The sequence below is a fragment of the Propithecus coquereli genome, unplaced genomic scaffold (genome assembly GCF_000956105.1).
Source record: "Propithecus coquereli isolate 6110/MARCELLA unplaced genomic scaffold, Pcoq_1.0 Scaffold81, whole genome shotgun sequence".
In the NCBI taxonomy this organism is placed as follows: Eukaryota; Metazoa; Chordata; class Mammalia; order Primates; family Indriidae; genus Propithecus; species Propithecus coquereli.
The window spans coordinates 4,608,494-4,624,679 of NW_012154285.1; the positions used below are offsets into that span (position 1 = coordinate 4,608,494).

The 16,186-nt window shown below is 40.7% G+C and overlaps 1 protein-coding gene across 1 annotated transcript in view; it reads right to left on the bottom strand.

Annotated features, from left to right (window-relative positions):
* The window catches only part of WDR66 (WD repeat domain 66), a 58,176-nt gene that overhangs the window by 34,400 nt on the left and 7,590 nt on the right, over positions 1–16,186 (bottom strand). The window contains exons 4-10 of the mRNA XM_012663543.1: positions 16,017–16,157; positions 13,693–13,802; positions 7,796–7,907; positions 7,473–7,553; positions 4,289–4,366; positions 2,796–2,846; positions 483–697 (exon numbers count right to left, since the gene is read on the bottom strand). Of these exons, the coding sequence (XP_012518997.1) occupies positions 483–697; positions 2,796–2,846; positions 4,289–4,366; positions 7,473–7,553; positions 7,796–7,907; positions 13,693–13,802; positions 16,017–16,157 (788 nt within the window). The remainder of the gene's footprint in view (positions 1–482; positions 698–2,795; positions 2,847–4,288; positions 4,367–7,472; positions 7,554–7,795; positions 7,908–13,692; positions 13,803–16,016; positions 16,158–16,186) is intronic.

A 16,186-nucleotide genomic window follows, 5' to 3' on the forward strand; every position in this document is an offset into this window, starting at 1 on the left:
GCTTGAGCCCAGGAGTTTGAGGTTGCTGTGAGCTAGGCTGACGCCACGCGGCACTCGCTCTAGCCCAGGCAACAAAAGCAAGACTCTGTCTCAAAAAAAAAAAAAAAAAAAAGAAAAAGAAAAAACAATATAGCTATTTGAGTTATTTTCTTAAATTTAAAGTGTGTAAATTTTTAGGTGCAAAAATAAGTCTAATTAGCGCAGAAGAAAAAATCAGTTACTTTTTGTTTCATCAACACAAAGGGATTTTTTTAACACATGATTTTTCAAAAATCCAAATAGTACAAACGGGACTATAAAAAGAAGTACATCCACCCCCAGCCGTGCTCCTGGTTCTCAGTTGTTTTCCTCAGAGGCTCGATGTTTCCAGTTAATAGTGACTCTCCTCAGAAATATTCTATGCATATACAAAATATGCATATACATCCAAAGCGGTTTTAGAATATTTTTATAATCATCTATAGATACTTTTTAACAATTACCTATCAACTGTAGTAAGCACAGTGATACTTTCTTTCTGCAAATGAACCAATTTACATGGCTTGATGTAGGGAGCGCCCAAAGAGGCGGATGAAGATGATGGTGAGCGGTATATGTCCCAGACGACCAGCTTCCCTTCCATCGTGGCTGAGAGTATTTGTGTCAAATTCAAGTGAAAGACGGACTGGCTAAATTTTCCCACGAGCTTGTTGAAGGTCTGTGTTTCAAAAGACAGGTTATGAGTTACGGTTGGTAATAAATATAAAACAAAGCACTGATCAACATGACATTTTATAATATTATGCTGAAATACACCGAGAAAAAGAGAAAGAAAAAAAAAACACTAACTAAAAACCATCTCCCATGGATTGTCATATGGTCCAGGCAGTTCTGAACCTCTGAAGGTTCGCTAAGAGCAAGTGAAGGGTTATGTACTGTGTTCAATTAAACTGTTTGTTTAAAGCAAGTGAAAGAGTAGATAATCACTGTTATACCTGTTAAACTTCTCTTACGGAGGTTTCAGAGACTGATAAAGAAACGGATTATCTGTTGTGAGCAAAAAGCATACTCTGGTTGTAAAATATCATAAAATAATTCTCGCAGTCTCCTTTGATCATAAGGTGTTTTCCCATCAGTAGAAATTATGTAAGCACTGTACACAGAAATGCCCTAAGTAAGACTCCCTATTAAATTTGTGCTATCTGAAATAAGGCACGAGGCCATCTTTCTTAGTGTCTTAGAGATGAAGTATCAAAAGAACCCAGAGCAGTGATAAAGCCCCTTTGTCATAGAATACAACAAGTCTGCTGCCCAATTCTCTAATTATGCAGAGGACATCCTAGGGTTTACCTCTTCTGACCTGAACATAAGAGGAACAGTAAAATAATTGGTCAAGCAAGAGCATCAAGTTCTTTCTAAGAGCAGCAATGTTTCAATACGAGGCATTTTTATCATTTCAACTTGCAGTCAATGCTCATTATTTGTGGATTCTGTATTTTTGAATTCACCTACTTGCTAGAATTTATTCATAACCCTCCCAATCAATACTCATAGCACTTTCATGGTCATTTGCAGGTTTTCATGTACAGAGTGGCAAAAAATTTGACTCATCCAACATGAACATTCCCAGTTGAGGTCAAACAAGGCAATGCTCTGCCTTCTTGTTTCAGCTCTCATATTGTAAACAAGTATCCTTTTGTGGTCAATAACCATGTTGTTTGCATTTTTGGGGTGCTTTTTCTTGGCGATTTCAGGACTTATATTGGTCCCCAAACATAGTGCTAAACTGCTGTCTAGTGTTCCTAAGCAAAAGAAGGCTGTGATGTGCCTTATTACAAAAATATATATGTTAGATGACCTTCGTTCAGGCATGAGTTATAGCGCTGCTAGCTGTGAGTTCAACATTAATGAATCAATGATATATATTAAATATGGTGTCTCTAAACAGAAAATACACATAAAACAAGGTTAGGTATTGATCAGTTGGTGAAAATGTGATCAGAAGCTCACAGGAACCTAATCCTGCATTTGCCCTAGAAGCAATGGTTCAGTATTTTCTAATTCAGTGTTTGCAGAGACTTTATAGAGCATAACTATATAATAACGAGAATCGACTATAGTTTTTGGTACTTTAATTTCTGAAAAACAAAGTTTGCAGACAGAATAATCTTTCCTTGTGTCTATCCATCTCATCTTTTTTTTTCCTTTTAGTATGCCCTCTTAAAAAATTCCTACAAATCATACCAAGAGAGAAGAAAAGAAGCAGAAAAATTGTCATAAAGTGCTCACTGAGGGCAGAGTACATGGGTATCAAATGCAGAAAATGCTACCGGAGACAGAACTCGAGTTCCACTTCAGACATAATAGCTTAAGGTAAGCAGGAAAGATAAAAATGTTCTCTCAACATCTGGTTCACCACCTTCCTGCTGACTTTTAAATATGTAAATACCCAATATCATTGTTTATTATTCTGAAACTGTGCAGCTTTATAAGGGATCCACTCACGTTCAGTTACTCTACTTACACCACTTCAGATTAACTTTTGTTCTTTGTTACTATGTACATATGCATTATAAAAGCCATCATATCTTTTTCTCAGTAATTTTTTTCTCCATAACATTTTATTTTTAGTGATATTTTCATTATTTTCAACTGACAATTCAGTATGGATAAAGGGCCCAAGTAAAATCTTTCAAATTATTTCCCAATGGTTTAACATCAAGATATACAAAGAACAGCCTAAAGCAACTAAGCCTGCACATATGTATTTATTCTCCACAAAATGCGATGTCTAAAAATGCAGCAGGCATACTCACTTTTTCGGTTAAAATTGGGGCACTATGAGCAAGCGTCTCTCTCTCTTCATTCTGATGAGTACAGAAAAAATAATCACTACTAAAAAAAGACCTTGTTTCCAAAAGAAGAACTATGTAATAACAAAATCAAAACAAATACATCTAAACAGGTCAGAAACTTGCAATTTCTACAGGTTAAGAGAACTTGTTGCCTCAGGGAACATCTAAAAACATTCTGAAAGAAAAGTAAATACATAAAAAACACCACAAATGATTGTGACTTTACATGGCAGTTAATGCAAATTTGAATTACACATTAATAAGGCTTTAGAACTGTAATAAATACCTGAAGTAATGAATATCACTGACAATCAGTGATTCAATGTATTTTTGTTTTTGCTTTGCAATTTTTTTATTAAGGTAAAATTCACTTAACATAAAATCAACCATTAATCAATTTTAAGTGCATAATTCAGTGGAATTTAATATAGTCACAATGCCTTACAACCACCATCTCTATCTAGTTCCCAGACATTTAGTTCCAAGACATTTTCATCACCCTGGAAGGAAACCCCCTGCCCACTGAGCAGTCACTTTCTATCCTCTGCTTTCCCCAACCCCTGACAACCACCAATGCACTCTCCGTTTCTGTGCATCTGCCTATTCTGGACATTCCATATAAATGGAATAATACAGTATGTGACTTTGTGTGTCTGGCTTCTTTCATTTAGCATAATGTTTTCAAGGCTCATCCGTGCCATGGCATGCATCAGTACTTTATATGATAATATGCCATTCTTTGGATACATCGTATTTGTTTACCTATTCATCAGCTGATAGACATTCGGCTTGTTTCTACCTTTTAGTTATTGCAAATAGTGTTGCTGCTATGAACATTTATGTAAAAGTATTTGTTTGAATGCCCGTTTTCAATTCTTTTAGGTATATACCTAGGAATTGCTGAGTTACATAGCAATTCTATGTTTGATTTCTTTTTTATTTCTTTTTAAAAATTTTTTTGTAGAGGTGGAGTTTTGTTATGTTGCCCAGGCTAGTTCAAACTCCTGGCCTCAAGCAATCCTCCCACCTTGACCTCCCAAAGCTCTGGGATTACAGGCATGAGCCACCGTGCCCGCCGAATTTCAGTGTTTTTTAATCTCATGATTTTGCCCTGTGGTGGTACATATGTCACTGATCTGTTTGCTAATTTCTTAGTTCTAACAAGGAATAAAGTCCAAGGTCTCAACAAATCCAATATATTAGACTTATTAAATATATACAAATAAATATTTGCCTCATTACTTTAATACAATTAAATTATCTGCTCCTGATTTAATATGCTAATTTCCAATGGGACTAAAATAAATACTATAATTAAATCAAAACATTTTCATATACATTCATTGCTTTCTAAGTAGAGATACTATATTGTTACATTATTAAAACATTTGTACTCAAAGAATGAACATATACTTGTACCCACATTTAAAACAAATCAAAACATTTCTACTTACCCATGAATAATATATTGCCTGTGTTTTACTATTGCTCACCAATTCTTTATTATTTGTTGGATTAAAAGTAAGGTATTTCTGAAATATAAAGTATAGAAATGTATTAATGATAATAAATTTTCTGTCTTTCTCTGGTTAAGCCGAATGTTAGAATTAAATAATAATTTTAATTAAAATAAATGAGTAGGAATATAAAACAGAAAAGACATGGTATTTGGTAAGCAATAGGAATATCATTTAAATACTGGTTATTTAAATAAATAGTGTCAAAGGTGTTCCCTTTCTAGACTTATTTATTATAATTCATCATCTATAAATTGGAACAAGCAAAAGTAAACCAGTATTCATCAATAACCATTATTCTGTGTCCTTTTGGACAAAGACGGCTGCATACGCATTTCTAAATTTGACAGGGCCACATGATATCTTGGAATGAATGCAAGATATTGGAAGAAGTTTCTGATTCCTGCCAAGATGGTGAATAGCATGAGTTGTTGGCTTCCTTCCTAAAAATCAACCCTGCAGAAACCATGGAAATGGGGGAAACGCTAAATACAGAAACAAAACAATAAGAGCAACAACAACAAAGCGAGATATTCCAGACTCGAGATACTCGTGGGGAACCATAGGCATGTGTCTTGAAATGTGTGTGAGAGGTGGGTGGCTGCAGCCTGAGGCAACAGTCTGCAGGAGGCAGTGTTGAGGGACAGACTGAAGAAAAGTTTTTTCAGTTCTATTCCTACTGCTTCCATCCCATCTCCACACCTATTCCTAACCCGTCACTTGCTGCATCACTGCAGGAATATAAACTACCACTGCCAGTGCCCACGAATTAATATCAGGACAGCACAAAAGCCTGGGTGGGATGAAGAACAGACAAAGCAAAGTTTATGGACCAGACCTCACAAAGACCTCCAGCCAGGGTGAAAGAATGAGACTCTGTCTCAAAAAAAAATTTTAAAGAGATCAAATATTTCTTGCAGGAAAAAAAGTGAAGGAAGATGAGGAAGTAGAGAAAGCAAGTGGAGACAACCCCTCTGAGCAGTTTCCCTGTGAAGACAAGCAGAGGGCAGAGATGTGGGGTCAAAAGGAGCTCTTTAAAGACAGGTGACACGAAAGCATGTTTCTGTGCTGATGGGAATAATGACCCAGAGAGGGAGAGGTGACAGCTGCAGGGGAGGGCCCTGAGTAAGTGAGAGGGGAGTCAGAAACTAAAGAAGACATAAATAAATAGCAAGATATCCTGTGCACTGGCCCATCATGGCAATCAGAGGGAAAAAAGAGAAGACAGTGAGGTTGGAAGTAGGTTGCGGGCTTGGGAGTGAGAACGGGCCAGTGTTTGTATCTGATGGCTACCGTTTTCCCAATGACATATGAGAGCCGGTCATCAGCTAGGTGAGGGGAAGGGCTGAGTGGTGAGGAGGTGGGAATTGTCATCCTTGGAGACAGAGAGAACCCAGTAGACAGGTAGGCAGTGCTGAGAGCCCTTTTGAACTTTATGACTGGATTCAAGGTCAAATGAATCAGCTCAGTTGGGTGGGTCTCTTAAGCTGTACCCAGCTATGGCTATGGGTACAGAGAAGGCTGATGGTAGAGTTTATCCAGAGTTTGGGTGCTTTTGTAGCACTGTCTAATAGGACTTTCTGTGATGATGGAAATGTTCTATAATTTCTGCTGTCAAATACAGTAGCCAACAGCCACATGTGGCTAATGAGTACTTGAAATGTGGCCAGTGAAACTGAGGAACCCAATTTGTAATTTAATTTCATTTTAATCAATTTAAATTTAAATAGTCACATGTATTTGGCAAAGTTGCAGGATACAAAATCAACACACAAAAATCAGCTGTGGCCTGGCACAGTGGCTCACACCTATAATCACAGCACTTTGGGAGGTCAAGGCAAGAGGACTGTTTGAGACCAGGAGTTCAAGATCAGCCTGGGCAACATAGCGAGACTCCATCTCTACAAAGTATAGTAAAAAAAAAAATTAGTTAGGCATGGTGGTGTGCACCTGTAGAGGCTGAGACAGGAGGATCCCTTGAGCCCAGGAGTTCAATCTATGATCTATGATTGGGCCACTGCACTCCAGCCTGGGTGACAGAGTGAGACCCTATCTCTTAAAAAAAGAAAAATCAGCTGCCTTTCTATATACTAGCAATGAGCAATCTGAATAGGAAATTAAGAAAACAATTCCATTAACAATAGCATCAAAAAAAAAACCAAAATACTTAGGAATAAATTTAACCAAGGAAGTGAGAGATATGTACATAGGCAATTACAAAATACTGCTGAAGGCAATTAAAGATGACACAAATAAATAGCAAGATATGCTGTGCTCATGAACTGGAAGGCAACACTGTGAAGATGACTGATCTACAGATTCAGTGCAATCTCTACCAAAATCCCAAAGGAGTTTTTTGCAGCAATAGGAAAGATCCATCCTAAGTGGCCATGTTGTTGGTGGCTACTATATTAGCACAACGTCAAGAAGAAAAGGTTTTTCAGAGGCAGGAGGAATGTTGGGGGGAAAGGAGAGAAGATGGGTATAAGGATGCATCTAGTTACCCAAACCCTCTGTTGGGGACTTAGATCCTGCAAGCCAGGTGCGTACTTATCACAGTGCCTGGCACAGAGCAGGGACTCAACACATGTACAGTGAAAGAAGGGTGCGAGGATGAAGAAGACAATGTACAACAGCAGAGAACAGTGATGCAGGATGTCAAGAGACCTGATGCAAACTTTCTGGGTGTCCTTGGCAAGTCACCTCATGTAAATCGAGAGTAATAATAATAACTTCTTTATATAGCTCACGAGTCAGCTACAAGGTTAGAAGCAGGTAAGAGCGTGCTGCTTGAATATGAAAGGCTGCTAGCTGGGTGACTTTAGACAAATTATTTAATAATTGATAATAGTATTCCACAGATATTAATATCTTCTTCCTAGCATATTTGCATGGATTGTGTGAGATAATGTAAGTAAAGAATTTAGCAGAATCTGGCACATAATAAGTGCTTGAAAAATATTAGCTATTATTATCAAAGATAAAATGAGATTAGGGATATGAAAGTGTTTTTAAAAAGCTCTGCTGCACCATAATAAAACTCTACTAAAACAAAAAGTACGTTTTGACCTGGCGTCAGTGTAACTTTACATTCCTGTTTACAGGCTCAAATTGAACGCACCTGAAAACCATATTCTTTGGGTAGTTGGAGAGTACACGCTGGCGTGTCCACTGCTAAAGTCCACTTCCAGATGCACACTTCCTGTAAATGACAGCAGACAGAGGGGCATGAGAAGGTCTCTGAAGGCTACTGAAGCAACTTACACCTCTCATGGAGACCCTGCAACTTTGGGTAACTAAGCAAAGTACCACTAGCTAAGCCACAAGCAGAGAGGCCCTGACTCTGTGCAGTGGAGTCTGGCTGTTTCCTGAGAACGTCACTGACGTCACACGGACTGCGCAGAGCTGCCAAGCTTGCTCAGGCTGACCCAAAGGGCCCTTTACCTGGATTTCGGCATCTGAGATGGTTGCCAGATACTTGGCGTCGAGGGTCATGGCTATTGCCCTGATGCCGTTCCCTTCCGGGCAGCTGTCAAATATTGTGTGCACGGGAATACTGCAAAACAGGACAAAGAGGAACAGCATTTGCTGAGGTCTCCCTGATTTCCCACAGGGGTCCAGGGCAGGTCAGAACTCAGCTCAAACCTTCCAAAAACATAACAAAATGTGGCATGTCCATACAATGGAATATTATTTAGCCTTAAAGAGGAATGAAGCACTGACACGTACTACAACAGGGATGAGCCTCGAAAACACGATGCTGAGTGAAAGAAGCCAGACACGAAAGGCCACACATTGCATGATTCCATTTACATGAAATGTCCAGAGCGGACAAATCCACAGAGACAGAGAGTAGACTGGGGGTTGCCAGAAGCGGGGGGGAGAGAGAAATGGGAAGTGACTGATAATAGGTACAGAGTGTCCTTTGGGAATGATGAAATGTTTTGGAACTAGACAGAGGTGATAGCTGCACAACAGTACAAATGTACTAAATGCCATTGAATTGTATACTTTAAAATGGTTAATTTTACGTTATGTGAATTTTACCTCAATAATAATAATAAAAATACAGCCTAACTCAGGGGCAGTATGCAAATGTGCTGTCTCCTTTCTTCATAAGCTCTAGTCTCTCAGTCACTCGTTCCTGGGGGCCAATTCTGTGCCAGGTTGTGCCAGACATGAAGGATTCAAATATGAAAAAAGATGACTAGGACAATGTCCCAGCTTCAGGAAAACGAGCGATCTCCTCCACAGGTGGGAATGTAAATGAGCACAGTCTTTCTAGACAGCAGTTTGGCGGTATCTATCAAAATTTTCAATGCATACACCCTATGGCCCGGTAATTCCACTCCTACGACTTTTTCCTAGAGAAAAAACAACAAAAGTAAACAGAGATCAATGAAAATTCATGGTCATTGTGGCACTGCTTTAATAGCAACAATGAAACATGAATATTCATTAATATAGTATATACAAATTGCTGAAAAATATTATGGCATAACTATATAATGAAAAACCATGCAGCCTTCAAAAAGAATGAGGTAGATTAGGAAAGTGATCAAAATTTTGTGAAAAAAGCAAATTACAAAACAAAAGCATTATCCCGATCATATGAGGGAGGGAGGGGGAGAGAGAGATAGAGAGAAAGAGAGAGAGAGAGAGTGTGTGTGAGTGTGTGTATCAGAAAATCCTGGAGGAACAGACTGCAAACTATAAACAATGGTTACTCTGGAGATAGGTTTTGGGTGAGGAGGAACTTTCATTTTTTATTTATACCCTTCTGTACTGTGTTACTGGCAAGACTTAGAATTGTATGATCTAGACAAAGCCTCGACATATGCAGAATTTAATTAGACGAAATTTAAATATCTGAGAGAGCTGAAGAATGCAAGCAGCGATGGAAGCAAGGACAGGAGCAAGCTGACTGTGGAAGGAGGGGTCAGCTGACCTCTGTTGGGATGGAAGAGCAGGCGATAGATAGTAAGACTTAAACCAGGAATGAGGGCTTTGTGACTCCCGTTTTTGTTGCTGTTATGGAGTCCTTGTCACAGTGAATATAAACAGGCCCCAGGGTGTCACATCAGTGTCCCAGTTGGCTGGAACCAAGTCTGTGTCCAGCTGAGGGCCGCTCTGGTTCTGTCACATGAGAAACTTCATCCCACTGAGAAGTAGCCCCAAAAATTCACCTGGGAAGGCAATCCCAAAATTGTTGGGAATGACACAATGAAATCCTTAGTGGGAGAATGTATCTTATCCCTGGAAATATTCAGAATTAAATATAGCGAAGATAAAGTCGGCCAGACCTGTACCATTAACATGTTTGTGACAAGAGAATTTGTTCATTTTTTAGGAATGTGTGATGTTTAAGTGAATTTGACATATCAGAGTCCCTAACAGATTAGTGATTCTAATTTAAAATATGTAGTTGAGGCCGGGCGCGGTGGCTCACGCCTGTAATCCTAGCTCTCTGGGAGGCCGAGGCGGGCGGATTGTTTGAGCTCAGGAGTTCGAGACCAGCCTGAGCAAGAGCGAGACCCCGTCTCTACTGAAAAAAAAAAAATAGAAAGAAATTATCTGGACAACTAAAAATATATAGAAAAAAAAAATTAGCTGGGCATGGTGGCACATGCCTGTAGTCCCAGCTACTCGGGAGGCTGAGGCAGTAGGATCGCTTGAGCCCAGGAGTTTGAGGTTGCTGTGAGCTAGGCTAATGCCATGGCACTCACTCTAGCCAGGGCACCAGAGTGAGACTCTGTCTCAAAAAAAAAAAAAAATATATGTAGTTCATTTAGACTTGTAATTTTAAATTGAAATTGTATTAGGTTTATAAACAATATTAGAACACTTAAGAGAACTTAAGATTTACCATATTTATGTCTAATTTACTAAATTTATAAGAATTACTAAAGTACTAGTGAAGGATCTGTTAATCAGACTACTAAAAAACTTAAAAATGAAACTGAATATATTAAATTTCTAAATGCAGTTTAAAAATGTTTAAGAGGAATTAATAACCAAATTTGTAAATGGGGCTAAACATTAATCAAAGCCTCCTCAAAGGTGATTGCAAAAATATGCTAGATTTATAGAGTAAGATTTTTAAGTTGAATGAAAAGCTTAAGGAAGAACTATAGTTTTTAATTTGTCAATTAAATGAAGTGAATATTAATTATAAAACCAAAGCAACCTCTGAATAATCTTTTCTGGGTCCCAAAGTCATCATTTGGGATATCATAAAATTCATACCGACAAAGCATTTGAATTGTTAATTTTTTTTTTTTTTTTTTTTTTGAGACAGAGTCTCACTCTCTTGCCTGGGCTAGAGTGCCGTGGCTTTCCCTTGTAATTTTTTAAAAAAATCACCGTCCTCAACTTGCTCTGAGTCTAGTAGGGAAATACCTTTAAAAATGTAAAATAAACTATGGATTAACACCAGAAGGGGGCTAACTCTGTCTGGTGAGGGGCTTCCACCAGCAAAGGCTTTGGAGGAGAGACACACATGAAGGACTCCCACCCTTCTGCTGGCAGACTTTGCGGACTTCCTATTGCATGAGACCATAGCTTTCCCTAGTAGTTAAGTTGGATGTTCCATGACCTGCAGCTGAAAGCATCTAACAGCTGCAGACGATGGCAGCACGCAGGCAGGGGCGTTTCACTTTCTAGGGGAAGTGTGTGCACAGCGCCAATGCAAGGTGCATATTTTCTCTCTGTAACAGCTGATTTGGCAATGGGCAGTCTCTGAAGGGTTTCAATCAGAGAGGGGCGACACCATCCAATTTATGTTTGGGAAAAGATTACACTAAAAATGTTGTGGAGAAAAACCACATGATGATGTCTAAATATATGTAATTAAAACAATAGCAAATGTTCTGGAAGGAAACACAACCAAATTGATTACTTCCAGAAAGAGGACTGGATTGGAAATGGTAGCCAATGTTTTCTATGACAATGTATTATTTCCATTAAATGTAACAGTTTTTCATTAAAATGTATTAAAACTATTTTTAAAAAGTCAACAGATGAATGGATAAACAGAATGTGGTATATCCATGCAATGGAATGTGATACACCCATAAAAAGGAATGAAGTACTTAAGCACACTACAATGTGAATGAACCCTGAAACACTGTGCTAAATGAAAGAAGCCAGATGCAAAAGGCTACATATAGTATGATTAATTGATATGAAGTGTCCAAAATAGGCATATCTCTAGAGACAGAAAATAGATTAGAGGTTACCAGGGGCTGAGGGGAGGGCAGAATGGGGAGTTCATCAGTATAGAGTTTCTGTTTGCAGTGTTCAGTACACCAAACCACATACCATCCTCAACAAATAAGCCAGCCTCCTCCTTTAAAGCTGCTGCCCAAAGTGATGTGCCCAGGCTCACGATATCCCCCAGTGTCTAGGTGTCTTCTTGTCCAGCACTTCTCAAACTATCTGTGGGGAAGGACTTTTTTTTTTTTTTGAGACAGAGTCTCACTGTGTTACCCGGGCTAGAGTGAGTGCCGTGGTGTCATCCTAGCTCACAGCAACCTCAAACTCCTGGGCTCAAGTGATCCTCCTGCCTCAGCCTCCCGAGTGGCTGGGACTACAGGCATGAGCCACCAGGCCCGGCTAATTTTTTTTTTCTATATATTTTTAGTTGTCCAATTAGTTTCTTTCTATTTTTAGTAGAGATGGGGTCTCGCTCTTGCTCAGGCTGATTTCGAACTCCTGAGCTCAAACAATCCGCCCGCCTCGGCCTCCCAGAGAGCTAGGATTACAGGCGTGAGCCACCGCGCCTGGCCCGGGAAGGACTTTTTAAAAATGTTTCAATCCACCGCAGCAGACCAATACATTCACAAAATAGAAATATCGCAGCAAAATCAACTTGCCATAAAAGTTCCCAAATGCTGCCTTCATTTTCTATACTTTCTGTTCAGTGTGGGCCAGCGCCGGCTGACAGATCAGCTCAGTCTATGACCACCCTGTGAGTAGCACTGCTCTAGCTCACAGAGATTTCACCATTCCCTGTTTGATGCGCTGTCAGAAAAGGGACCCCAAAAGCTGAATTTTACAATTTAGGAGGAATGGCAATAAAAGATGACAACCTTGATATCCAGAGAGACTCCCCATCCAGTCTGTCGCCAGCAGGAGAGAAGGAGGGGGACAAGTTACCAAGCAGATACAGGAGGCTCCGGAGCCTGGCTCTTTGGACCTGGGCTCTAGCACCAGAGAATCCATAAGCTGTTGACTCCCATCAGCCCCTGGGCTGGTCTCTGCGATACTTGACTAAAACAAGCATGCTATTTACCCAAGTTTGGAAGGCTACTGGGACTCCTATTTCAGACATCAGAGTGTCCAAAGGCTACGATAGTCTTAGCACAAGAAAGACATCAGACACATTCTGATAAAAGGGCACCCTACAAAATCCCTGACCAGTGTTCCTCAAAGCTGTCAAAGTCTTCAAAAACAAGGAAAGTCTGAGAAACTGCCACAGCCAAGAGGAGCCTAAAGAGATATCACAACTGAATCTAATGTATCCTAGAAGGGAAAAAGGATATTAGGGATGAACTAAGGAAATCTGAATGAGCTCTGGATGTTAATTAGTAACAACGTATCAATATTAACTTATTAATTATAATACATGTGCCATACTAATATAAGATGTAAATAATGAGGGAACAGGCTGTGAAGTATATGGGAACCTTCTGTGCTATCTTATCGAAGTTTTCTATAAGTCTAAAACTGTTCTAAAAAATGTCTATTAATAAAAAAAGAGGCAATGGTGGGCGATGAGCAGTGGGGAGTTGTCAGAATTAGAGGCTGCAGAGTCACAGCAGCTTTGGAAAGCCTCCTATCACGAACGTGTCTAAAACCACCACAGGGCAATACGATTGAACACACCTACCAAGAAATCTACTAACAGAAGGGAGGATGGGCAGCAAGAAGCACAAAATATGAGTGGAGAGCTGGGGAGGAGGGGAACGCTTGGTGGTGACCATTAAGACCTGCCCAGAAGAGTCTGAATGTAGCCTGGACAACATAGCAAGACCCCCATCTCTCAAAAAAAAAAAAAACTGCCCAGAAGAGGTAGCTTGACCTGTGACTAGAAAATCTATCCTTGTGAAAGTAAAGTTTCTCATTGTAAATGACAGATTTGGCATTCGGTTTATGTTTTGTGCTTGTGTGAGCTGGATTAGTACGAGTCAGCCCTCCCCTGCCTCAGTCTACTCTGGAACACCAATGAACCAAGTTTATAGGCACTAGCATTACTCATTCTGTGCTTAGTCAAAGTGGCAGATACTCTAAAGAAATTAGAGGGGGGCAAAAAAAAAAAGAAGTGACTGCACAAGGCCTACCCTGTGAAGGAGTCCCATATAATTATCAGGCAGTCTGGCCCTTTGTCTGCCGTGGCAATCCACCGCCTGTCTTCACTGATGCAGAGGCAGGAGATAACGTTAGGGTGGCCCTATAGAAATGGAGAGAAAATGCTTTGAGACATCCAGGATGCTGCTCAGCCCTGGGCTCCATCAAGAAAGGCTGGGCCCCCACGGAGGTCTGAGCTTCTTTCAATGCTCATCTGGCTAAAAATTCTCCTCCCTCTGGCCTTCCCTGGGGTTCTTCCATCTCCTAGTGGATGGTTTTCAAACTTCCTCTCCCTCCAAACACCTGAAAGATAAGCTACACTCCCCACAGCAACTGTGGCTCCCTAGGGGTCAAGACATGTACCCAACTCGAACCCAGGTGCCAGTGGGTATAGCTTGGGGGTACAGCATCTGACTGCAGATCAAGAGAATAAACATCGGAACCAGGGGTGTTCTGGGCCTTCATTAAGAGGATTTGTTCTGTGAAATTTGGATTCAGTCAAAAGGCTGCACTCAAGGATCCAGAAGGCCACATTCTGGGCTCTCCCCTCCCCCAGCCATCCTGAACCTCTCTGCCAGCCTCATCTCCCTAAAACACTATTCGCTTAGGTCACTGAGCAGCTCTGGAGCAATGGGCTCCTCACTGGTCTACTTCCTCCTACCATCGCATCCTCCTACCATCCTTTCCCCCACACAACAGAGGGATCTTCTAGAAACATAAATGGCAGCACTTCCTGCCAGGAAATAGCCCCCGTTTCCGTTGTACCTCATCTCCCTCCCTCACTCTGCACCAGCCACACTGGCCTTCTTTCTGGGCCTCCCACACAAGGCCCAAGCACTTGGAGCTCCCTCTGTCTAGAATGTTCTTCTCCCAAATTTTGTTTGGTTCATTCTCATCTTCCAAGTCTCACCACAAACAGCACTTTTTTCATCTGTGATCACTCCATCTAAAGTAAATCTCTCTCCCTGACTTCTTTCAGAGCATTTTCACATTTCCTTTGGAGCACCGGTTACAGTTTGTAATCATATATGTGCGTGTTCACTTGTTTAGTGCCTGTTGTCTCCGCAGTAAACCGCAAGCTCCACAAGAGCAGGGAATAGATCTGTTTTGTTCATGACTACAGACCTACGGTCTGAAACACAGTCGCTGTGATAAATGATAAATATTTGTGGAAGGAATGAATGAATGGTCAAGGCCATTGCCAGCCACCTGACCCTGGCAAGGCTGGACTTCTGCCAGACATGCTCCTTCCTCTCAGCCCGTGTGTTCCTGCTCCTCCGAGACTGAGCCTGCCGATGACAATCTCTCCCGCTTGCCTCCGCTGAAACCATTGTGTGTGCTCACTGCCACACATTCAATGAAGCTCTGAGGGGAGCTTCTTGCTGATTTTGTCGTCTGTATTTCTGGACTTCTGGAGAGCAAATTCCTTAAGTTGTGCCCACGTATCTTGGATCCCTGGCACAACACTGAGTACTGACTGGGCTCCTGGTAAATACTTCACAGTGTTTTTGATCTGGGTGTCGACTAAGGAAGGTCCTATAACAACGCACGTCAACTGAAAGGGTAACGTGGAACTGTTTATCGGGTCAACTATGGAAAGTCAGATAGTAAGAAATAGGACATTTGGATAGGTCAACGGTGAGAATGAGAGGAGGAAGTGGAGTGGTGTGAAGAGGGCAGGCATGTGGGACATGGGGGGGAGGTTCAGAGAGGATGAAAGTAAGCAAGTTGCCAAAAGTAGGGAGAGAAAAGAGGACAACTTAATACTATCTTACTTACTTAACACCTATGGAACACTTTTGAGTTAGGAGACCTAGATTTATCACTTACTAGTGCAGTCTTGGGCAAGTCACTTAAACCACTCTGGGCCTCAGTTTCTTCTTCTATAAAATGGGTATATTAACACCCACTTCTCAGTACAGTTGTAAGGATCACAGCCCTTTGAGAACTGGAGGAGTCTGTGTGTCCATCAGGTCTGCGTCCCTGCTGAGCAGCTGCCCGTCTTTGTTTTACCACACTTCTGTGGAGACATGAGCTACACTGTCCCCATGTTTGCAGAAATGTAAAAAGCACAAATGTTTAAAATTCTTGTAACTATAAAATTAAATCAACTGTTGTTTGTAAGCTGGTTCTGATTAGAATCAGAGAGACAATGGGCAATGACATGTGCTTCTAAAGACAGATTTGCTGTGGCTCAAAGAGAGGGGGGAAAGCATGACTGTGATATCATGGAGTCAGCCCTTGAGATACAAAACAAAATGCTACACACAAGCTAAAGACAGCCTCTTTTACGTGCAAGAAGAAAAACCCTGCATACCTGAAGGTGGTACTGATTATTCCTGGACACGTTGTAGATGACCGCACTGTGAGCGCAGACATACAGAAGAACTCTCTGGTTTTTCTCTCGAATGTAGTAAACAGGAAGGGAGCTGTTCCATCCAAACGACCAGGTCATGGTCTGGAAGACAAAGGTAAAACCAGCAGACG